We start from the raw sequence: 25,131 nt of genomic DNA, 5'->3' as shown, positions 1-25,131 counted from the left end.
GGTCTGCCACTCTACATTGCCTACTTAAATTCTGACATTTTGACGTTTCTACCGCCCCCTATATGCCAAAAGAACAGACGAAATCAGAATATACTTCATAAAAATGTGTATCAAATGGCATACATTGTATCAAATAGTGATTGAATGGATACATTTCAGGTACACCGTATATGAGTGTTACAGTGATTTGAGTGCATTTGGCTGGGTGTGGAGGGTAATGAGAAGGCCGATGTGGTGGCTAAGAGTTATGTGAGGAGAGAGGGAGTAGATATTCAGGCCCCGCTGGGATGCAGCGAAGTCAAGTCCTTGAGCCGGGCAAAAGGGCTCGATCTTTGGCAAAGGGAGTGGGATGCTAGTAGTCAAAGGAGGCTATTGTATCGACTGCACCGGTCAGTAAAGGAAGAGATGTGATGTAGGAGAGAGAAAGTTGTGTGGAATAGACTAGGGTCTATTCCACACAACAGGTCTGTGTGATGAGTGCATAGCGGAGGAAACGGTGGAAAATGTGTTGACATTTTGTGAACTGTATGATGTAGATAGGAAGAGATTGTGTGAAGGGGTTAGAGAGGCTGGTTGGGGTTTGGGTGGTGTAGTGAGAGGAGGAACAGGAATAATGAAGATAATTTCATGTGGTCCTCTGTAGCTCAATTGGTAGAGCATGGCGCTTGTAACGCCAGGGTAGTGGGTTCGATCCCCGGGACAACCCATACGTAAAAATGTATGCACACATGACTGTAAGTCGCTTTGGATAAAAGCGCCTGCTAAATGGCATATTATTATTATTATATTATTGGGCTCACAGTCCAGTACAGTAGGCGGCGGTGTATGCACCTTCAAAGTTGGATGCGATCCGCCAACCCAATCCCAAAGAAGAAGAAGAAGAGTGCGTTCGGCCATTTCCGTCACTCCAGCCGGCGGTGTCACTCAACAAAAATCGTGGACTGACAAATTACTCCAAACATGTCACTCACAACCGTTTAGGGTAGGTGTAAAAACACTTTGCACGTTCGAAGTAAACATTAACGTATGCCTGAATAATTAGCAACTGTACATTTATCAACATGAATGTCGCATGCACCGAACATAACGAGCTTGCAAGTTATATTTAGACTCAAGCTAATAATGGTAGCTAGCTAGCAGGCGAACGTTAGCAGGCTATTCTCCAAAAACAATGCAGCTAGCTAGCTAACATGCATTGGTTGCATAGCTAGCTAAGAATATTCCATAACTTGCATGTTTTCTTTGCAATAAGGTAACTAGCTAGGTAACAAAAGCTTATTTAAAAGTTAACCTAGTAACAACAGGCAACTCTTAGCGAGCATGTATGCACAGCAGTACATCACCACAGTCGCGCAGCGTGTTTGTTGTTATTGAGGAAACTGAAGCAACAACAGTTGTTAGCTAGTTAAGCTAAACAGCTACTAAAATCTAGCCATCTAATCTACGAAAACGAGAACTTGGTATACATTTTTACTTCGTTTGTCTGTCTATTGTGCTTGTTATATGGCTGGCAGACTTTAACCTTTGTGTTAAGTCTCTTGTCAATGGACTAGCTAACTGTCCACTTCAAGTGGCACTTGACTTGTGACATGCTACCTAGTTTTCATATAGCTCCTTCATGAGGTGCTAATCTGATATTTCTACAAGCGTTCTTGTTTGTAGCAGGTGTCAACACTGAGTACACAGGAAAGCTTTGTTTGCGCATGGACCAGGTGAAAAGTTGTGGCACTCATTTAAATGTAATGTATTTTCCAGCTACTGACAATTCATAAGTCTCACTTAAGCAGAGCCTTTGGGATTTAGCTAGAGATTGGTGCTGGAGGCTCTCTGATGTTCAGCCATGGACGAAGAGGACAGCCAGGATGAGCTGATCAACCGGAATGCCACCCACGGAAAAGGGAAAAGGCCAGCATTGTGGGCAATCTCAGGTATGGGCTCATATCCCCACATTTTATGACCCCCTCAAATCTTCCAATACTACTATTGGAAAGATTAGGAGAACTAACTTTGTAAGGCTGTACATTTCTTTGTCAACATCCAGATGAAGACTCAGATGAAGTTGGGGAGGAATCGGAGGAGGTAGCTTCTGACAGTGGTGAGGATGAGGAGGAGGAGGAAGAACACCTTGATGGAGAGGGAGAAGAGGAGGATGACAGTGATGGTGAGGTTATGGAGATGTAGGCCACTGTACTCATAGGAAATAATCGGTAATGGTCCATGATACACTTTTAGTACCCAAGGTATAGACCCACCACTTGAGTTTCATAACCTCTGATCAAACAACATACTTGTTCCTCAGATGAAGAAGAGGAGGATGCTGTGAAGGCGGTGGGGGGAGCGTCGGCTGACTTGGCAGGTCTGAGCTCAGACGAGGACACTGAGAAATGCCCCATCTGCCTCAACTCTTTCCACAGCCAGCCTGTGGCCACGCCAGAGAGCTGCAAGCACTACTTCTGCCTCGACTGCATCCTTGAGTGGTCCAAGGTGGGTGGGTGACATCAGAGGGGGCAAGAAGAGAGGTCAAGGCATCAAAGCCTTTTACTGACTTCGGTGTTCGTACAGACTCAAAATGATGATATTGTTGGAGGAACTAGAAGACACTAACCTGTCAAATTGATGAGCGTCACTGAAACTATGGACAGTAGACACCACACCTCAGATTTCACTTTCAATCCTATAAACTGAGGTTTTGTTAAGACAGACAGTCATGAAATGTTAGTGTGTCCGAATGTTGTACTTCCAAGCGTGTTTTTGTTCTTTCCTCAGAATGCAAACTCCTGTCCTGTGGACAGAATAGTCTTCAATAACATCTACCTGAGAAAATGTTATGGCGGGAAAGTGCAGAAAATGGTGAGTTAAAAAAGTTCAGACTTTCTCTAGTTGAATATGTCTTATATTTGCCTTTTTTGGTCATGATTTAATGTTGTGAATGTGTTGGGTGGGGGGGGGATGTCTTTGAGAGGTAGAGAAGTAGCTACTACAGATGGCATGTGTATTCCTCATGAAGGGTGTTTGATTTATTTTGTGGCAAAGAACATTAGGGTCCAAACATTGTGTATCCAAATATGGATCATGCATGGGAGCTGCAGACAGTCACTTTCCTTTCATTGCTCTATGTGCGTGTTGTGATGGTTGAGTGCAGATCACAGTGCAGAAGCCAGTGAAGGAGGGCCAGGAGGAGGTGATAGACCTGGAGCTGGAACAGACCAGCTGTGAGGTGTGTGGGGGGAGCGACCGTGAAGACCGCCTGCTGCTCTGTGACGGCTGTGATGCAGGGTGAGACACAAGCTAAACACACCACCTGATCTTTCTTGGATTTGTCCTGATTAACCATGCATTCCTGATTGTACGACATCTGGAAAATCAGAATATATTTATCTCCATCTGGTCATTAAAATGAACCCTTTTGCCTTTCCCCCTGGTTTTCTATTATGTTCTGATCATATCCATGTTAATTCCTAACCCTTCATTTCTGTGCACCATGGAAGGTACCACATGGAGTGCCTGACCCCCCCGCTAGATGCTGTCCCTGTGGAGGAATGGTTCTGCCCAGAGTGTCAAGCCATCAACCGCCATTCAAGTAATCACACTCAGTACTATTGAGTCATTACGTCTTCCTCTGAGAAAAAAGTTTACAATGCTCTTTGTACAAAGCAGTAGTACAGGTATTGTACAGTACAGGTACAGTACCAGTCAAAAGTTTGGACACACGTACTCATTCCAGGGTTTTTCTTTATTTTTACTATTTTCTACATTGTAGAATAATAGTGAAGACATCAAAACTATGAAATAACACATATGGAGTCATGTAGTAACCCAAAAAGTGTTAAACAAATCAAAATATATTTGTTATCTTCAAATAGCCACCCTTTGCCTTGATGACAGCTTTGCACACTCTTGGCATTCTCTCAACCAGCTTCACCTGGAATGCTTTTCCAACAGTCTTGAATGAGTTCCCACATATGCTGAGTACTTGTTGGCTGCTTTTCCTTCACTCTGCGGTCCGACTCATCCTAAACCATCTCAATTGGGTTGAGATCGGGGGATTGTGGAGGCCAGGTCATCTGATGCAGCACTCCATCACTCTCCTTCTTGGTAAAATAGCCTGGAGGTGTGTTGGGTCATTGTTCTGTTGAAAAACAAGTGATAGTCCCACTAAGCGCAAACCAGATGGGATGGCGTATCGCTGCAGAATGCTGTGGTAGCCATGCTGGTTAAGTGTGCCTTGAATTCTAAATAAATCACAGACAGTGTCACTAGCAAAACACCTCCTCCTCCGTGCTTTACGGTGGGAAATACACATGCGGAGATCATCCGTTCACCCACACCGCGTCTCACAAAGACACGGTGGTTGAAACTAAAAATCTCCAATTTGGACTCCAGACCAAAGGACACATTTCCACTAGTCTATTGTCCATTGCTCGGGTTTCTTGGCCCAAGCAAGTCTCTTCTTCTTATTGGTGTACTTTAGTAGTGATTTCTTTGTAGCAATTTGACCATGAAGGCCTGATTCACACAGTCTCCTCCTCCTTACTTGAACTCTGTGAAGGATTTATTTGGGCTGCAGTTTCTGAGGCTGGTAACTAATGAACTTATCCTCTGCAGCAGCGGTAACTCTGGGTCTTCCATTCCTGTGGCGGTCCTCATTACATTTACATTTACGTCATTTAGCAGACGCTCTTATCCAGAGCGACTTACAAATTGGTGCATTCACCTTATAGCCAGTGGGATAACCACTTTACAATATGTTTTTTTTTCTTTCTTTGGGGTGGGGTAAGGGGGGGGTAGAAGGATTACTTTATCCTATCCCAGGTATTCCTTAAAGAGGTGGGGTTTCAAGTGTCTCCGGAAGGTGGTGAGTGACTCCGCTCTCCTGGCGTCGTGAGGGAGCTTGTTCCACCATTGGGGTGCCAGAGCAACGAACAGTTTTGACTGGGCTGAGCGGGAACTGTGCTTCCGCAGAGGTAGGGGGGCCAGCAGGCCAGAGGTGGATGAACGCAATGCCCTCGTTTGGGTGTAGGGACTGATCAGAGCCTGAAGGTACAGAGGTGTTGTTCCCCTCACAGCTCCGTAGGCAAGCACCATGGTCTTGTAGCAGATGCGAGCTTCAACTGGAAGCAAGTGGAGTGTGCGGAGGAGCGGGGTGACATGAGAGACCTTGGGAAGGTTGAACACCAGACGGGCTGCGGCATTCTGGATGAGTTGAAGGGGTTTAATGGCACAGGCAGGGAGCCCAGCCAACAGCAAGTTGCAGTAATCCAGACGGGAGATGACAAGTGCCTGGATTTGGACCTGTGCCGCTTCCCGTGTAAGGCAGGGTCGTACTCTCCGAATGTTGTAGAGCATGAACCTACAGGATCGGGTCACCGCCTTGATGTTAGCGGAGAACGACAGGGTGTTGTCCAGGGTCACGCCAAGGCTCTTTGCACTCTGGGAGGAGGACACAACGGAGTTGTCAACCGTGATGGCGAGATCATGGAACGGGCAGTCCTTCCCCGGGAGGAAGAGCAGCTCCGTCTTGCCTAGGTTCAGCTTGAGGTGGTGATCCGTCATCCACACTGATATGTCTGCCAGACATGCAGAGATGCGATTCGCCACCTGGTTATCAGAAGGGGGAAAGGAGAAGATTAGTTGTGTGTCGTCTGCGTAGCAATGATAGGAGAGGCCATGTGAGGATATGACAGAGCCAAGTGACTTGGTGTATAGCGAGAATAGGAGAGGGCCTAGAACTGAGCCCTGGGGGACACCAGTGGTGAGAGCACGTGGTGCGGAGACAGATTCTCGCCATGCCACTTGGTAGGAGCGACCTGTCAGGTAGGACGCAATCCAAGAGTGAGCCGCGCCGGAGATGCCCAATTCGGAGAGGGTGGAGAGGAGGATCTGATGGTTCACAGTATCAAAGGCAGCAGACAGGTCTAGAAGGACAAGAGCAGAGGAGAGAGAGTTAGCTTTAGCAGTGTGGAGAGCCTCCGTGACACAGAGAAGAGCAGTCTCAGTTGAATGACCAGTCTTGAAACCTGACTGGTTTGGATCAAGAAGGTCATTCTGAGAGAGATAGCAAGAGAGTTGGCTAAAGACGGCGCGCTCAAGAGTTTTGGAGAGAAAAGAAAGAAGGGATACTGGTCTGTAGTTGTTGACATCGGATTGATCGAGTGTAGGTTTTTTGAGAAGGGGTGCAACTCTCGCTCTCTTGAAGAAGGAAGGGACATAGCCAGTGGTCAAGGATGAGTTGATGAGCGAGGTGAGGTAAGGGAGAAGGTCACCGAAGATGGTCTGGAGAATAGAGGAGGGGATAGGGTCAAGCGGGCAGGTTGTTGGGCGGCCGGCCGTCTCAAGGATTTCATCTGGAGAGAGTGGGGAGAAAGAAGTCAAAGCATAGGGTAGGGCAGTGTCATTTGACTTAACAAACGAGGATTGGATGTCGTCAACCTTCTTTTCAAAATGGTTGACGAAGTCATCCACAGAGAGGGAGGGGGGAGGGGGAGGAGGATTCAGCAGGGAGGAGAAGGTGGCAAAGAGCTTCCTAGGGTTAGAGGCAGATGCTTGGAATTTAGAGTGGTAGAATGTGGCTTTAGCAGCAGAAACAGAGGAAGAAAATGTAGAGTGGAGGGAGTGAAAAGATGCCAGGTCCGCAGGGAGTCTAGTTTTCCTCCATTTCCGCTCGGCTGCCCGGAGCCCAGTTCTGTGAGCTCGCAATGAGTCGTCAATCCACGGAGAAGGAGGGGAGGACCGAGCCGGCCGGGAGGATAGGGGACATAGAGAGTCAAAGGATGCAGAAAGGGAGGAGAGGAGGGTTGAGGAGTTAGAATCAGGAGATTGGAGGGAGAAGGATTGAGCAGAGGGAAGAGATGATAGGATGGAAGAGGAGAGAGTAGCGGGAGAGAGAGAAAGTTTCATCATAGCGCTTGATGGTTTTTGCGACTGCACTTGAAGACACTTTCAAAGTTCTTGAGATTTTCTGTTTTGACTGACCTTCATGTCTTAAAGTAATGATGGACTGTTGTTTCTCTTTGCTTATTTGAGCTGTTCTTGCCATAATATGGACTTGGTCTTTTACCAAATAGGGCTATCTTCTGTATACCCCCCCTACCTTGTCACAACACAACTGATTGGCTCAAACGCATTAAGAAGGAAAGAAATTCCACAAATTAACTTTTAGGAAGGCACACCTGTTAATTGAAATGCATTCCAGTTGACGACCTCATGAAGCTGGTTGAGAGAATGCCAAGAGTGTGCAAAGCTGTCATCAAGGCAAAGGGTGGCTATTTGAAGAATCTCAAATATAAAATATATTTTGATTTGTTTAACACTTTTTTTGCTTACTACATGATTCCATATGGGTTATTTCATAATTTTGATATCTTCACTATTATTCTACAATGTAAAAATAAAGAAAAAACTTTGAATGAGTAGGTGTGTCCAAACTTTTGACTGGTAGTGTAAGTCCTTTTACCAAGATCCCAGAGCTCATCAATGTTCCTGCTCCTCAGGGGGTTCAGCGGAGCAGAGCGACGCGGAGAGTCTGAGCAGCTCCCGTCCTACCACCAGCCACTCCCGCACCACCACGACGGGCCCCACCCGGGCCATCGCCCGCACCCAGCAAAGCGAGAGGGTCCGCGCCAGTGTCAACCGCCACCGCATCACCCAGGCACGCACTGCACAGGTTTGGCATGAGGCGTGTTGCTTCCTACTGGCTTCTTTGTTCTCCCTCACTGCACTCCGCTCCTCACCACTAGTGTCAGCATCCCTTACTCTGTAGCACCGAAGATTGTTTAGTGAGCAGCATGATAATGTACTTACAGTATGAAAAATTATGTTACCCATGTTTCCCTCCTGGGTTTTGAATTTGTATTTATTATGGATCCCCTCTTCCTGGGGTCCAGCAAAATTAAGGCAGTTCGTACAATTTAAAAAAACATTACAATACAGTCACAGATTTCACAACACACTGTGTGCCCTCAGGCCCCTACTCCACCACTACCACATATCTACAGTACAAAAATCCATGTGTACGTGTGTGTATAGTGCGTATGTTATCGTGTGTGTATGCATGTGTCTGCGCCTATGTTTGTGTTGCTTCACAGTCCCTGCTGTTCCATAAGGTGTTTTTTTAATCTGTTTTTTAAATCTAATTTTACTGGTTGCATCAGTTACTTGATGTGGAATATAGTTCTATGTAGTCATGGCTCTATGTAGTACTGTGCGCCTCCCATAGTCTGTTCTGGACTTGGGAACTGTGAAGAGACCTCTGGTGGCATGTCTTGTGGGGTATGCATGGGTGATCGAGCTGTGTGCCAGTAGCTCAAACAAGACAGCTCGGTGCACCCAACATGTCAACACCTCTCATAAACACAAGTAATGATGAAGTAAATCTCTCCTCCACTTTGAACCAGGAGAGATCAACATGCATATTATTCATATTAGCTTTCTGTGTACATCCAAGGGCCAGCTGTGCTGCCCTGTTCTTAGCCAATTGCAATTTTCCTAAGTCCTTTTTTGTGGCACCTGACCACACGACTGAACAGTAGTCCAGGTGTGACAAAACTAGGGCCTGTAGGACCTGCCTTGTTGATAGTGCTGTTAAGAAGGTAGAGCAGCGCTTTATTATGGACATACTTCTCCCCATCTTAGCTACTGTTGTATCAATATGTTTTGACCATGACAGTTTACAATTCAGGGTTACTCCAAGCAGTTTAGTCACCTCAACTTGCTCATTTTCCACATGATTTATTACAATATTTAGTTGAGGTTTAGGGTTAAGTGAATGATTTGTCCCATATACAATGCTTTTAGTTTTAGAAATATTTAGGACTAACTTATTCCTTGCCACCCACCCTGAAACTAACTGCAACTCTTTGTTAAGGTTGCAGTCATTTCAGTTGCTGTAGTAGCTGACATGTATAGTGTTGAGTCATCCGTATACATAGACACTCTGGCTTTACTCAAAGCCAGTGGCATGTCATTAGTAAAGATTGAACAAAGTAATGGGCCTAGACAGCTGCCCTGGGGAATTCCTGATTCTACCTGGATTATGTTGGAGAGGCTTCCATTAAAGAACACCCTCTGTGTTCTGTTAGACAGGTAACTCTGTATCCACAATATAGCAGGTGGAGTAAAGCCATAACACATACGTTTTTCCAGCAGCAGACTATGATCGTTAATGTCAAAAGCCGCACTGAAGTCTAACAAAACACCCCCTACAATATTTGTATCATCAATTTCTCTCAGCCAATCAGTCATTTGTGTAAGTGCTGTGCTTGTTGAATGTCCTTCTCTATAAGCATGCTGAAAGTTTGTTTTCAATTTATTTACTGTAAAATAGCATTGTATCTGGTCAAACACAATTATTTCCAATAGTTTACTAAGGGTTGGTAACAGGCTAATTGGTCGGCTATTTGAGCTAGTGAAGGGGGCTTTACTATTTTTAGGTAGCGGAATGACTTTTGCTTCCCTCCAAGCCTGGGGGCACACACATTCTAGTAGGCTTAAATTGACAATATGGCAAGTAGGAGTGGCAATATCATCCGCTATTATCCTCAGTAATTTTCCATCCAAGTTGTCAGACCCCGGTGGCTTGTCATTGTTGATAGACAACAATAATTTTTTCACCTCTTTCACACTCACTTTACGGATTTCAAAATTACAATGCTTGTCTTTCATAATTTGGTCAGATATACTTGGATGTGTAGTGTCAGCAATTGTTGCTGGCATGACATTCTTAAGTTTGCTTATCTTGCCAATGAAAAAATCATTAAAGTAGTTGGCAATATCAGTTGGTTTTGTGATGAATGAGCCATCTGATTCAATGAATGTTGATACGTGTATGATGGGTATTTCTATGTAGTATTTTATTACATAACATTTGATGAAAGATGACTATGTTATTTTGTCTCGTTTGAATGCGCTACTTGCACCAAGTAACATTTGACATGCAGGAATAGAATAGAGAGTCAGAGAGAGGTGGCTCTTTAGAGTGATGCTGCCTCTCATCAGACGGCTGTGAAGGTCATGTCAAGTAAAGCATGTCTATAGACAAAATAGACAACAGAGAATCAGTAGAGTGATGCAGTGTACCTCTGGTCTCAGATTGCCCCCAGTTTTCTGATGCCACAGTCCACCTGGCTGGATGACACTATCAACGCAGTAGTGGCAGGACTCAACACAGCTGTGTACATACGGGACCTCACACCTCGCGCTCCATCCAGCCGACGACGCAGGACAGGTGAACACACACACACACACACACACACACACACACACACACACACACACACACACACAACCTATCTGGGTTGTTAAAAGAGATGCATTTGCTCTGTGCCCACAGTGAAGCGCAGGAAAGGCAAGAGTAAGAGGTCATCGCCTGCCACGGGTGGTAAGGGCAAAGCTGCAGGCACTGGGGTGAAGAGGAGGAAACGGAGAGTGAGGAGGACCAAGTCTAGAAGGAAACTGGTGAGACTTTACATTTAGCAAGTATAGCAGGAAATGTATAGTACCTACAACAGAATGATAGGAGTGCTCATGTGCAATCTGTCTGTATGTATGTTTGCGTGTGTGTTTCTAGGTGGTGAAGAAGGAGCCTACGTCTCGTGGTCGTATAGCCCATAGCCTTGGGATAGGGAAGCCCAAACAGGGCTCGTCCCTTCCCTCTGTGTACCGGCCTACAGAAACCACTCTGGGCAGTATGAGAGCTGACATAGGAGCTGCTTCGCTCTCTGTCTATGGAGACCCCTATGACCTGGACCCCTTCACTGACAGGTCTGTCTCAGGCAGAACTCACAACTATAAGATAACGTAGTACTTTATTAATCCAGAGAGTGAAAATCTCCAGCTAATGCTGGCACAACACTGAACATATAGACAACATAATACTTTTAAACAAAACCATGAATTAAAAAAATTAAAAAACTCAGAAAATAACAGGCAATTGTGGAATGGACCCCAACCCTGTTCTGAATGTTGATTGGTTGTTGATCCCACCCCAGGAATGAAGAGGAGGAAGAGCATGCCTTGGCCACAACATCACTGCTGGAGGCCAAGAGGCGTGGCTTATCTCGCTCCGCCCTCCGCTCGCACCAGCCTGTGGCTCGACCAATCACTGCTGGCCTCTCCAGGTACACCTTCTCATCTCCTCCCACGTTATATTGTTATGTAGCTCACATCCTTCAATATGGTACATGTCTGACCTGTGGTTGCCATGGTGTTGTAGGCGGGGCCCAAGCCTGCTCCAGGTGGAGGAGGTGGCCCCAGTGCCTGACCTACTGGGCAGCATCCTATCAGGACAGAGCATGCTGCTGATGGACAGCTCAGACGTGGTCATCAACAGAGACGGATCTCTCAAGGCTACCAAACCAGGTGGGCTGCTAGGGTTTTTTCCTTTCTTTAGTTCAATCTCTTGTCCTTTCTCTTTCTTTCTGTTAATATTTTTCTTGTTCTGTATCTAATACCTGGCTATTCAAGAACTAGTGAACGTTTTATTTAGGGCTGACCCCATTTAGTCGACTGGTTGATTGTTTGGTCGATAGGCTGTTGGTCGACCAAGATTTCTTTAGTCAAGTGGTCGCAATTTTATTTTATTTTTCATGGCGCACAAGACACCGCTGATTTGCGCCTGTCTCAGTGGACTAATCCATTACGGAGGCCACGGGGACGGCACAGTCCATCACTCTAAGACGGGATACTGAAATTGTATATGGTTATATTATGTAAAAATAATGGTGCAACACTAATAAATCTAATATTATTTTATAACAAATGTGCTTTCTCCCGCATTGGGTATGGTCGCTGTCCACGGTTCTGAAACATAATCTTCAGTGAGCTGTAGAATTGCCGCCTTTCCCTATGTTGCTTTGTGTATATTACCTAAATTAACCAGCATATTGGGATTGAGAGCAACAAAACACCACATCTGTCATTTTAGTCCCATCCGAATCTGCCATGTCAGTAATTTGTACATGGCAGGAGAGTAACAATTCCAGCCAGAATAACCTACGTTTTTTTGGCGAACTCCAATGTCTGAGTTTGACAGGTGTTGCTCACGGTTTGAGCAAGAAAACAATAACTGATTCGATAAATTGAACGAAGTGCTGCGCATAGCCTATATATGAATCAACTTTCACAGTGAATGCTTTTGTTCATATGTTTTGTGCGTATGAATAGAATATTGCCAAATGCATCAGTAAAAATGATTGCGCCTATTTAATGTAACCCTTGCTGTTAATAGATCGCAAAGCAGCATACAACTGACCTAAACGTTTGGGAATGATAAGTTCACTTTCGCATCCATAGCCTTAAAACGCATCTCAGGTGCAAGTGCGCTGTTTAGCTCACATCTGAAGGTTGTGGGGCATTTAGTGCGTCTACTGCAGATCGCTAAAATATCCTATGATCACACTTCCTCAATGCAAATAATTTGGCAACACTATACCAAAGATGGTTTGGTATGGTTTAGAAACGTGGGAACCAAGCTCGAGTTATCAGTGTAGCCCTGTTATCGCCTCGACTTGTTGAAATATCTTCACGCCTAGAAAAAACCTCCACCCTCAATAACTGTCAATTTATTGGAAAAAATAATTACAGGGGGCAATTTAGAAAAAATGAATCCTGTCCGGCTCGTCCTCTGGAATAACGGAGATTCTGGGGTAATAATTACATAGTAAAAAAGTTCTCTAGTAATACGAGTCCCGTGCGAATAGGGCTTAGCCTAATTGTCTAAGAAAATTGAGGAGAGCGCAAACCCCAACTTAATTAGGTCTATAATCTTCTTATTGTTATTATTACAATCATTTATGATCATCATTATGATATGATATGATATGCCATTTAGCAGACGCTTTTATCCAAAGCGACTTACAGTCATGCGTGCATAATTTTTTTTTTTTGTGTATGGGTGGTCCCGGGGATCGAACCCACTACCTTGGCGTTACAAGCGCCGTGCTCTACCAGCTGAGCTACAGAGGACCATAATAAGTAATGTCGTTATCATTAGTAGGCTTTGTACAGTAACCTTGTATAACACCATTGAGCTTTAGGCCTAAGAGCGCGTCCTGTTTAGTCTTAATACCGTAACTTACTTAGGCTTATATTTCAATATGTAGGCTACTGTATCAATCAATCATTCATTCATTCATTCATTCATTCGTTCATGCCATCACACAGCATACGAGACATTCATGCTTTGAAATGCAATCAATCATTTTAGTTTTAAAATTAAATAACAAAGGGAGCTTTGAATAAATAAACCGCAGTTCACGAATGCATGCAACTGTTTTTAGTATGCTGTAATAAAGGCTTTATATATATATATTTTACATTAGAACAGACACTAGTACACTTATTTATTTAATGTTAACACTGTTCCAAATGGTCAGAAAAAATTATAATATTGTAATCTAACAGCAACTGTTTGGCACACAATGCTCACTCAACGCTTGCTCCTATACCCTCCTTTTTCTTCATCTCCAGAAGTTTCCACAACTAAGTCAAATGTCTTCCACAGATCTGACTTCCCTCCTGAGCAACCAGTAAACTGCCTGTTTCAAGTTTCTTTTTCACGTCCTCCGCATCCATTTTGCTGTTGACATTACTGTGTTCGGAGTTTGTTATAACCAATTTATTGATGTGATTATGATAGGCTATAGGTCAGGCCCTATTGGTCACATGCATGTGACGCTTACATGTTTCACGTAAAGAGAGCAAGGGTTGAGGGAATAGGGAATATTTTTCCTAAACAAATTAGGAATTTCGGTAAAATAACTTTTCAGTCAGAAATGTGTAAGAAACTAAATGGCTGAAATTATGTTGCAGCTTCAGCACGGACAGCGTGCTGTGCTGTGGTGCCTTTTCACTGCAGTAGGGAGGAGAGCGAGACAACGTGCGCCAGTCACACAGGCACTCGCTGTCATTCTTTTTAACAAAGTGTGAACATCGGGCTCTTTCTTGAGTCATTTGTGTGTCTTAATTATTTAATCAAACAGTGTGCTTAAAGCATCAGACAAGCTCAGTGCATATGTAGTTGGTTTTATTCAAACACATAGGGTGTGTCTGTCTATATCTGGAAAAATACGTTTAAACATTTAGACCAATTGATTGGTTGAAGTAACAGGACGACTCTCGTCGACCAAGATTTTTTATAGTCGGGGACAGCCCTAGTTTTATTGTTTGTCAACCATTGATTTTGAAGTCTGTTGGATTCTGTGTTGTACAGCAGAAAAGGGTTAGTAAATGGTTGTCTTCTGTTTGTATTGTAGTGGGTGTGTCGTCTTCGTCCAGGCTGGGCAGCAGTAGGAGCAGCAGCTCTGGTGAATCAGTAGCCCAGCACCACTCAGGGATGTCCCCTAACCCAGCAGCAGCCAGCTCTCTCTCTCTCCCCACTAACGGAGACCTGGTGGTGGGACCCTCCTGTAGTCCCCTGAACAGGCCCTCTTTCTCCCTCAGCTCCCCAGGGCCCTGCCTGTCCCCTCTCACCCCCTCATCCCCATGCCCAGCCAGCCACAGCCAGACTCCCCCGCCTCCCAGACCCAGCCCTAGTCCTGGACACAGCCACTGGGGGGCCACTGGTGTACGACTCCCCCATGGGACCCAGAGGGAAGCCACCTCTACCTCCCCTCCTACCCCAGACTTTCGGTCACGAGGGAGGGAGACCGTGCCATCACAGCCCCAGGCTAAGAAGGCCGCCCCTAAACCAGTATGGGAAGCACCAGTATCGGTGCTTCCCAGGATACCAAAGATAAAACGGGAGAGTGGTGTGCTAACGAATGGCAGTGCCAGTAGAGGGGGGAGTAGTAGCAGTGCTAATGGTAGTGGTAGTAATGGCTTCCCTGAGGCCTGTGTGAACAGCCTGGGTGGTAACAGGGGTAGGCAGCCAAGTGTGGACAAGCAGCAGCAGGGCAGGACAGAGGGCCAGACCCAGAGACAGAGACCAGAGCGAGCAGGCTCTTCGTCAGCCTTCTCCAACTCCTTTTCCTCTTCCTCTGGTTCCACTGCCAACCCGGCATTGGCATCCACGGTGTGCTTCCGGATCAACGCCAGTGGCAATGCGTGGTACGCCCGGCAGCTTAGCAACGCCTCTGCAATGGTTCCCGCCGGCAACAGTGAAGAACCACTATCCACGGAAGAAGAGGAGGCGAAGAGGAGAAGAGAGGAGCGCAGCAGCAGGCCCCTGACCACCTCACACACACGGGTCAAAGAGGAGGAGGGGGATATATACGACCCTTTCCACCCAACAGGCTCAGACTCCAATGCCTCAGAAAGCGAAGCAGAGAGCCATGCTGGGGGGAAACCATACATGGCGCACAAGGAAGGTGCCAGCCACCAGGTGAAAGCTGAGGCACTGGAGAGAAGTGTGTCACTGGAGAGGGATGAGGGCTCAGGAGAATGTCTGGATGTGAAGAGCGAGCCAGGCACTGCGAAGCCTGGTCACGGCCCACACAACACACCCAGGTCTGGGATGACTGGCACCAGCACACCCCTGTCCCAGAGCCAGGTCCCTGTGAAGAGGGAGAGGAAAGAGCCAGAGGGTGAGAATGGGCAGACAGGCAACAGTAGAGAGCCCCAGAACCAGAAAACTGCTCCTTTCTCCTCCAGCTCAGCCCCCAGCCACCACAGCAACAGGATGGTGAAGACTGAGATCAAGTCAGAGCCCCAGGACAGCCCCCCCAGGTCCCCATCCAGGTCTAAATCACACTCCAGGCCCTCAGGCCAGGGGAGGAAAACATCCAAAGGTGGGGGGTCTTCCACGGAGCGGCGGTCTGCCTCAAATAGCCCGGAGGCAGGCAGGAAGGGAGGAGACAAGGCCCTGGAACAGCGAGGGAGGAAGAGAGGAGACGAGGGGGGTAGGAGAGGAGAAGAAGAGGGGGGAGAGAGGAGGTCCAGGCGTTCGGAATCGAGGGAGAGGAGACGGCTTCGTTCCCCATCAGACAGCTCCACCTCTGATGCCTCTGAGAAGTCTCGCAAGATGACGAGACGGTCACGCTCGCGCTCCAAAGACAGGAGGCGCTCCAGGTAATAATGTAATTCTGTGATAATGTCAATTCTGTGTGCAGTGATTTTGTGGTCTTTTAATAATAATATAAAATGTATTCTAGTGTATACTGTTAATATAATAGCTAATATTATTATTTTGATTTAGGTCGAGGTCAAGGTCGGGCTCTAGCAGCAGAGAGCAGTCCAAGAGTAGGAAGCAGAAGAGATGGAGCAGGGAGAGGAACGACAGCAGAGGGAGTGAGAGAGAGAAGGGTCGGCCATCAAAGGACAAGAAGCGAGGTCGCTCGCAGTCTCGCTCGCGGTCCAGGTCCAGGGAGAGGAGGAAAGACCACTCACGATCACAACCATCGTCCTCTGGGTCAAAAAACTGGGTTGAGGTGCGGTCAAAAGACAAGAAGAGGCCGAGGTCCAGGTCGCAGTCCAGAGAGAGGAGGAAAGAAGAGGGGTCGTCACAGGGCACACACAGACCACCAGGGTCTTCCTCAACCACCTCCTCCAAAGAGCTAAAAGAACAGACAGAGAAGATAAAGGAAAAAGTGCTTTCCTGTGTCGCTCTAAAAGAGGAGAGAGAGGCTAAAGAAGAGAGAAAAGAGCGAGAGATCAAAAAACAGATGCCTTCCTCTTCTTTAGGACTCAAACCTCTCTCTGTCTCCGAGGTGAAAAAGGAGAGTGACGGCAATGAATTTAGAACAGAGAAGCACGCCTCTCTCTCAGCAAAACTGCTCAAGGAGTCTAAGCTGCTCAAAGAAATAAAAAAAGAGATACCGTCTGCCTTTGATATGTTCGAAGAATCACTGGATAGTAAACCAATCAAGAAAGAAAAACCTCTGTCAATGTTCAATGAGTTCAAGGACTTGCAAGAGCACAAGGAGATCAAAAAAGAAAAACCTTCCCCACTCATAAACGAGGCGTGCGCCCTCTCCACCTCAGACGTAACAGATCAAAAAGACCAGGCATTAAAGGAAACCATCAAGACTGAGCCCATCTGGCCTGAGCTGCCTCAACACCTGACCTCCATCATCCCTGCTCCCCCCACAGGCCAACCCAGCCCCAGCTTCTCAACACTCCGCACCAACCCTGTCCCTGCGCCTCCTCAGGCTGCAGTGATTACAGCCGGCCAGCAGGTGGCCCCATCCCTGCCTCTTCCAGTACCAAAGGCCCTCACAGAGACCCCTCCATCTGTCCAACCCATCTCAGTGAACCCAGTGAAGGAAGAGGTAGAGGAGCATTCAGACTATGAACTTGATGACATGGACGTGGACATGATGCTGGACAGTCTGGACTCTGTGAAGAGTGAGAAAGCAGAGCCAGGAGGAGAGAAAGGGGAGGCTGAGGTCAAAGAGGAGAAGGAGGGAGAAGGGGAGGATAAGGAGGGGAAGACTGGGGGAGAACCAGTGGCAGTCACGCCAGGCGCTAAGGCCAAACCCTCGGTGAAGAGGGTCACCTGGAACCTGCAGGAACCAGATGGACCACAGCCAGAGAAGACTGGGAGTAGTGTGTATTATTGTACATTTTCAAATGTTCTACGTTTTTTATTCTTATTATTGTCGAGAGGTGAACCTCCATGTAAGCATTTCATTGTACTGTGTACACCAAGTGTTCCTGTGCATATGACAAAGAAACTTAATTTACCACAATCTGGATTGACCCAATCAGAGCCCTTACGTGTTGTATTACATAAGTATACTTTTTCTAGTCAGCTGTTTGACTCAGATTCAGAAACTACCTCTTATTCACATAACACAGAGAGGGTCATAGCTTGTGTGTTTTTTTTTCTCTGTCTCAGAGCTGGCCCTCTACAAACTGAAGCTCAAACAGGAGGGAGCTCGCAGACCTGCCTCCTCCGCCCAGGCCTCCAATCAGGTACGGCTCAGCCACCTCCTCACACAAACCCTCTCCTTACTTCTCAGAAACATAGATGCATTAGGTTGGCCTTGCCTACTTACCTAGATAACTATTTTGTGCGTAGCTTCAGGCCTCTACCGCTGTATGCTGCCTTTCTTTCCTGCTAATATGTACACTGAACAAAAATATAAACGCAACATGTAAAGTGTTGGTTTCATGAGCTGAAATAAAAAAAACTAAAATGTTCCATACACACAAAAGCTTATTTCTCTCAAATGTTGTGCACAAATTTGTTTACATCCCTGTTAGTGAGCATTTCTCCTTTGTCAAGATAATCCATCCACCTGACAGGTGTGGCATATCAAGAAGCTGATTAAACAGCATGATCATTACACAGGTGCAGCTTTTGCCACAGATGTCTCAAATTCTGATTGGCTGGGCCTTGCTCCCCAGTGTGTGGGCCTGGCTGCCAAGTGGTGGGCCTATGCCCACCCATGGCTGCACCCCTGGCTAGTCATGTGAAATCCATAGATTAGGGCCTAATTTATTTATTTCAATTGACTGATTTCCTTATATGAACTGTAACTCAGTAAAATCTTTGAAATTGTTGCATGTTGTGTTCATTTTTTTGTTCAGTATATTTATGATCAATGTTCCCTCTCATTTTTTTCGGCCCTGAGCAAATTTGAGGTCTGCTGAGGGCAAACTTGAACATTGTGAAAATTCTGTGCAACATCTAGCGCGCGTTTACCGTGAACACTGAGGCTGTACCCGCTTTAAGTTAGTTTTAACAGTGGCCAAGTAGGCTACTATGGCTATTTGATCATAATGTAGGCCTACCAGAGTGGCCTACCATCAAAAACAATGGACAAAATGCATCCCATAACATTTTAACATGGAAATAGTTGTTCTATCATTCAGCCTACAGTAGCAGCCAATGTGTTCAATGTAGGCCTACATTTCATGATACTTTTGAGAAAAAAAACATGCAGGGCTTGACCATTAACCTGTTTATCCACTTGTCCTTCAGACAAGGGGGTGACTGAAAATGTTGTTGTGTTGTTTGATGCAAGAAACCACTTTACAAAATAAAATGTATTATTATTCCCATACCATTATTACAGAGAATCAGACAAATTATGCTACGCTCTGCCTATTGGCTACTTAACTTATTCAAGCCTGTTTCAAAATACAACACTTCCCCTTTAACTTGCTTTTCAAAGATGTCTAGAAATGTACACTTTTGTGCTCTTGTAGGAAGAAATCAGTCTCCTTTTGCTGACTACAAATGATCTATAACTGGGCTAATAACTCACTAACTAGCAAAGGATATGAACAAAATGTGCACACGTGGCTACATGCAGTTCTTGCTTTGATCTCAAAACAAGCGCATACCACAGCTGTAAACACAGTCCAGTTCAAAGGAAATGGCACAGATCCATATACGGCAATGGTTTATTTGCATATAGGTCTACAGCAGGTCTGATTGGTTATGCCGCACGGGTCTGTGTTGAGGATGGGCTGAGTCGTGCGCAATAGAATCCTACTCCGAAGCGTTCTGCCAACAGCAAAATCTCTTGCATATATCATTTGTTTCGGTATGTTGCATTGAAAGTGGCTAATATTGCGTTGATTCGATCACAATTGCCACAGTAAAGGGAAACTCTAGAAAGTTGAGTGAGTTCAATATCGTGCTTCTCTCCTTGCGCTCTAGTCCCGGGGGAGCTGTGTGGCAGTCTCGGGGCTACTGTGCGCCTGAGCAGGTGTGCAGTTTAGAGGGAACATTGGTTATGATCAATCAGTATGGAATTCACTATGAAATGGCACCTAGTCACGGCATCATACTGCCGGACGGTCGGTCATGTTAATGATATCAAGTAGACGTTCTGTGGATCTTTACAGATATCTGTGATTTAGTGCTCCAAAACATTCATCACAAAATGTTCCTGTAATTAACATGCACCTCTCCTAAAAGGCCACAGGGTGGCAGACTGTCTTTTTTGACTCGGAGAGCAGTTGTTGTGGCTGTCAGCGTAAAGCCAGTGCAGATCACATGGGCTAATAGAGAGATCATGTGACAGAAACTGGAACTGATAAAGGAGCGTTTTACTGTGAAATGAAAGTAGAAGCCTTGCTGGGAAAATCGAAACTGTAGAATGGAGGACTGTTACACGTCAGAGGCTTTTATGTGCTGGTAATACCATAGCAAAATAACACATATTCCTGCTAGGTCTCGATGAGACAATAGATGGTTGAGATTTATGCCCATGTTTATTTCATTAGTTGGGTAATATTGCTGTTGTGATTTAAGAACAAGAAATACAAAAGTTACAATTAAAACGTTAATATTGTACTGTAATTTACCATCACCTCAAATCTTTGCGTAATTCTTTCCTTAACATAAATGCACAATTTACGTGAACATTTAATTTGCGCACATAATTTCAAATTGGGATTCAATCCATAGTCAGTAAACCTTCCCACCCATAGGAGGCTGCCTTGGGTGCTACGTCACTCACTGACCCAAAGGTCCAGAGCACCAAGAGGGGCAGTGTGTCTGTATTGCTGCCCAGTGAGCCCTCCAGCTCCAACAGTCTACCACAAGTAGGGCAGAGGGAACCCAATGAAGCCCTGGGAGAGGATGATGCTTCCAGAAATGATAATGTGAGTCTGAGAGAAAGGAAAATTATGTTCTTCAAATGTATCAATGCACACTTGGGTGATATCTGTGTGTATACAGTGCATTCGGAAAGTATTCAGACCCCTTGACTTTTTCCACATTTTTGTTACATTACAGCCTTATTCTAAAATGGTTAAAATTATTTTTTTGCCCCATCAATGTCCATTGTTTTTGCTTTGCAATTATGGGGTATTGTGTGTAGATTGATGAAGAAGAAATAGAATTGAATCAATTTTAGAATAAGGCTGTAATATAACAAAATGTGGAAAAAGTCAAGGGGTCTGAATACTTTCTGAATGCACTGTATACATGTCCTTGTATACTTCTTGCCAACAAATGACCAGTCCCCTTCATAGCGTAGTAGTGTATATTGACTAATCCCCGGTGTCTATCCTCAGTACATAAAAAAGATTCACATGCAGGAGAGAGCCATAAAGGAGGTGAAGCTGGCTATCAAGCCCTTCTACCAGAAGAAAGACATCACTAAGGATGAGTACAAGGAAATCGTACGCAAGGCTGTCCAGAAGGTACACCTGATCATTGGCTCAAAGTGTTGTCATGTGGTTTGCAATTCCGAATTAAAATGAGTTTTTATGGGAACTGGAGAACATGCACATAATAATGAAACCAAAGATGTTTATCATGAGTCAATCTTTGGATCAAGTGTCTTTCATTGGTTGATGTAGGGGCTTGTCCCAACCTGTGCAATATGAGAGTTTAGATTTACGAGAGTCTTCCACTAATTCTTGCAGTACATGATGAAAGACAGCCATTGTGTTTCACTGTGGATGTAAATAAAATAATTTGACTGTTTGTAAATTGCTGACCTAACTTGCATGTGATTTATTTTCCATTGTGATTCCAGGTCTGCCACAGTAAGAGCGGGGAGATCAACCCAGTGAAAGTGGCCAACCTGGTCAAAGCCTACGTGGACAAATACAAACACGCCAGGAAACACAGGAAAGGAGAGGATGGAGGGAAGACAGAGGAGGCAGAAACTGATAGAACAAACGATCCAGAGACCCCATGAGGACCCCCCATTCCTCCACATGCACTGGATACTCAGCCATTCTCAGCCAGTTTCACTCATTTTACGATTTCTGTTATCAAATCATGTCACAGGTTTTTAGGGGACTCAAGCAAGGGCTTAGAGAAATAGTGCCTCCAAATTTGAGGTTTTCTTCATTGTTTTTTTTGGTGTGATAAAGTTATGTTCTGTCCATAGTAATTCACTGTTTCACAAAATCATGGAAGAGCCGTTTCGTTGAAAGAAGATGTGGAAGTAACTTTTAGTGCACCCTATGTGGTCTGGCACTTTGATTACCACTGACTGCCAAGCATCTGTTTTGAATTGAATTTATTTCAAGGTTCACCCAGGGTCAGACCATGTAGATGTACTTTGTTGGTCTAGCTTGGTCTACTCTGTACGTGGCTAGCACAGAGATTCTGTCTTAAAGAGACAGCTCTCAGTCAGATAGCCTTTCAATCAAGAGAGGCTGAGGAATAATGTGAAGCAGCTATTTCTGCAGGCAAAATCTCTGAATAGAAGCAGTGCTGGCTTTTTATTTTTTATCTTTTCGGTGGTAGAGGGGTATTTATCTGTGGCATGAGTCCTAATTTTTTGGTGTGAGAAAGCTTAATGCCGTCATTGACATAGAAGAAGAAAAGAACACCACAATGTAGAAAAATACCAGTATGTAGTAGAAAATAATAGAAAATAAGAAAAAGTATAAACAATTATTTCTGATTTTAGATTTGGTGTAAATATTGATTTTGAATTATCAGTATGTACGCCCTTCCAGTTGAGTTAGCTGCCTACCGGGAATTCACAAATGTATATTGTGAATGGTTCTGGATTAAGTTTGTTGTTTTTGTGAATGTTTCTGTGCTATGGGACTGTGGGTCCGATGGAGTGCTGGTTGACCATACAGTATGTGGCTCTGCACATAGCGGCTGTCCTCCTCTGGTGCTCAGATTGTCAATGCTCCTCTGGTCTCTATTGGCAGAATACTAACTTGAGATGAGGGCACACAACTCAGACTTCCTCAAAAAATCTCCCATTGATAATCAATGCATGGTTGTTGAGAAAGTTTCAGTTGTGTAAATTTTCTCAAATTTGGACTAGGCTCAAAGTGTCTACTCGTTTTAATCCTACCTTTCCATCAGGTTTTGATTAAGACAGGAAACCAGGTGAGGTGACTGCAATCATCAGCTTTAGTTTATCAATTGACCAGTCATTTGCCAATGATTAGTGAAAACCAGCAGACACTGGAGTTTATATACATTTTGTGAATTCTGCACCTTCACCTGTGTTTTATCTTAGTTTATAGGTAGTCTAGAACAATTGGCTAGTCCTGTTGTATATTTGTAGCAGGCTAACTAGTCAAATGACAAAGGATATCATGCCTGTCTTGCAGCCTAATCAATGTTTTTCCCATTTCTTCACACATTCACACTTGATTATGAACTCAGCTAGTTGCTCACATTTCTTCTGAAAGATTTAGTTTGATTCCAAAAGCTTATTTTCCAGTTTGAATAATGAGCAATAACCCTTATTCTTGACACTGGTTGGCCACAGTTTGTTCTTTGTCGCAAACAAACTAGATTTGTTTTAGTCCTTGAAAATATTGCCACACTTGTAGTTGCGAGCTTGGAAATTGTTAATCAAGTAATAGTCCATAATCCTAGTCAAGGCCAGGATGTTTTTGATGACCACATGACCTGACAAAAACTCCTAACAAGGGGCCAAAGGATTTCCTAGTCAGGTGGAGTGGGTGGGAGAAACCCCTGGCCCTAGTCATACTGTATGCAATTCATGCCATCCGTAATCATGGTTTCTCATTGGTGGAAGTGGTTGGCTTCCTTCCTGCTAATGAATACTTCTTACAACTGTACCTGGAAACGGTTGGCCTTCTCTACTCATTTTCAAATACTTTATTTGTAGAAAGGTGCGTAAAAGATATCCCTGTCTTTTCCTTTTTGTCATTTGCATGTGCCCATTCTGTGTGTGTAGTAGAATGGGTGTGTGTGGACCTGCTTTGGACTGGGCCCTGTTTTGTCCTACACCTATATTCAAATTTCAAATCGATCCCTAGATTATATCCCCTTGGCACTTCTGTAGACCTGAAAGGATTGGATAGGTGTATCAGAGGGCCAGATGGAGTTATTACCAAATTGTGTATACTGTACCTACAGTATCTGATCCTTTCAGATCTACTTGAAGTGTCTAGGGGTTGATTGGAATTGAGCATACGTACTTTGTTTTTGAGAGGAGTGGGGAAAGGAAATGCTTGAGTTAAATGTATTTTGTTTGTGTTTCTCCATTTACTTGATCTTCTAGGACAAGTGGTTTAGAGGGAACACAAAATTATAACTAAGTAAAATAAAATACAATATTGTCCCAATTTACTTTTTTTGTGGTGTTCATGTTTTACTAATATGGAAAATTAAGGGGTGGGGGCTAAGATATATTTTGTGACTGAATGGGCAACATTTTGGAAAGGAACCCACTAACATAATATTTAACAGGATATTACTCATCTTTACAGAAGCAGTTAATCTCAAACTGTGATGAAATTATGAGATAAGGCTGGATATTTCACCAGGGTGGGGGTTATATTAATTCAATTTCAATTCCTGTCAATTGTTAAAGCTAGAATCTGCAGTTGCTACATCAATTTTTGGACGTATAAATTAATTATATATATAAACTCATTGTTTCTTGAAGAATATAACTTATAAATGCCTCATGAGCTTAGTTCAACTGTCGTACCCCATCAGAACCCAAAATATAAGCTTGTTTTACTCCAATGTAAACAAACACTGTATAGCCTCAAAACATGGTTAAAACTATCATTTTGATATCATGGATGGTCATCCATAGCTCTCTGTCTATGAATTTGAGAGTGGTTACATTTCTCCAGGCCCATCCTTCAGCTTTTTACCAAAACGGGCGGTGTGTCCCTTTATCGTTTCAACTGTGCATTCTAGCTTTAAAACAGCCATTACATTTCTCCATAGGAATTAATTTTAAAGCCTGAATTTACTGGAATTAAGGTGGAAACCCCAACCCTGCTATAGGTTTCTCTTTGTAATGGTTTATTGCTCTAACTGAGCCAGTGGAGAGGGTTCTCTTTCCGTCTGGCCGCTCTGTGCTATTCTTACTGCTGCCTTGACTATCTCACTGGGCCTGGAGGTCCCACTCGACTGTTTGTACATATTTATCTGGAACAATGTATTTAATAAAAAATACTGAAAACTATTCTCTATTGGTATTTCTCACCATTGAAATAAAAACATTTTAGATAAATCCCAGGGTATTATTTTGGTGTCGCAAAGCTTTTATCTAAATTATCAAATTTATTTAAAAGCTCTCTTCAGTGTTTATACAAGGCTACAACAAACTCAACCCTACCAAACTTAGTGTCTTAAGTATCTTTATCCAAACATACCCTCCCCTTTATCATAGCAAATGTTACTTATGTTAAGCATGATCACTTTGACCGATCTACTGTGATTTGAATGTTTTGAAGAAAGATCGGGCCTTAATGACCATGTAGTCTGAAAATCTCCACCCGGCAAAGCCAGAAGAGGTTTGGCCACCACTCGGAGCCTAGTTCCTC

General features: G+C 44.4%; 1 protein-coding gene across 1 annotated transcript; it reads left to right on the top strand.

Annotated features, from left to right (window-relative positions):
• The first annotated feature begins 913 nt into the window (after positions 1 to 913).
• Positions 914 to 23,917, top strand: LOC311137214 (uncharacterized protein). Its single transcript, XM_084171581.1, has 19 exons — positions 914 to 982; positions 1,756 to 1,928; positions 2,042 to 2,161; positions 2,300 to 2,484; positions 2,767 to 2,850; positions 3,143 to 3,276; positions 3,489 to 3,580; positions 7,491 to 7,663; positions 10,087 to 10,222; positions 10,328 to 10,452; positions 10,565 to 10,758; positions 10,986 to 11,114; positions 11,210 to 11,355; positions 14,250 to 16,002; positions 16,130 to 17,478; positions 17,771 to 17,847; positions 20,320 to 20,493; positions 20,908 to 21,036; positions 21,375 to 23,917. The coding sequence occupies exons 2-19, from the start codon at positions 1,841 to 1,843 to the stop codon at positions 21,537 to 21,539; spliced, it is 5,253 nt and encodes a 1,750-aa protein (XP_084027707.1). The 5' UTR covers positions 914 to 982; positions 1,756 to 1,840; the 3' UTR covers positions 21,540 to 23,917.
• The last annotated feature ends 1,214 nt before the right edge of the window (positions 23,918 to 25,131 follow it).

The sequence above is a fragment of the Coregonus lavaretus genome, assembly GCF_964263955.1.
Source record: "Coregonus lavaretus genome assembly, chromosome: 11".
In the NCBI taxonomy this organism is placed as follows: Eukaryota; Metazoa; Chordata; class Actinopteri; order Salmoniformes; family Salmonidae; genus Coregonus; species Coregonus lavaretus.
This window is presented reverse-complemented; position numbering and strand designations above follow the sequence as displayed.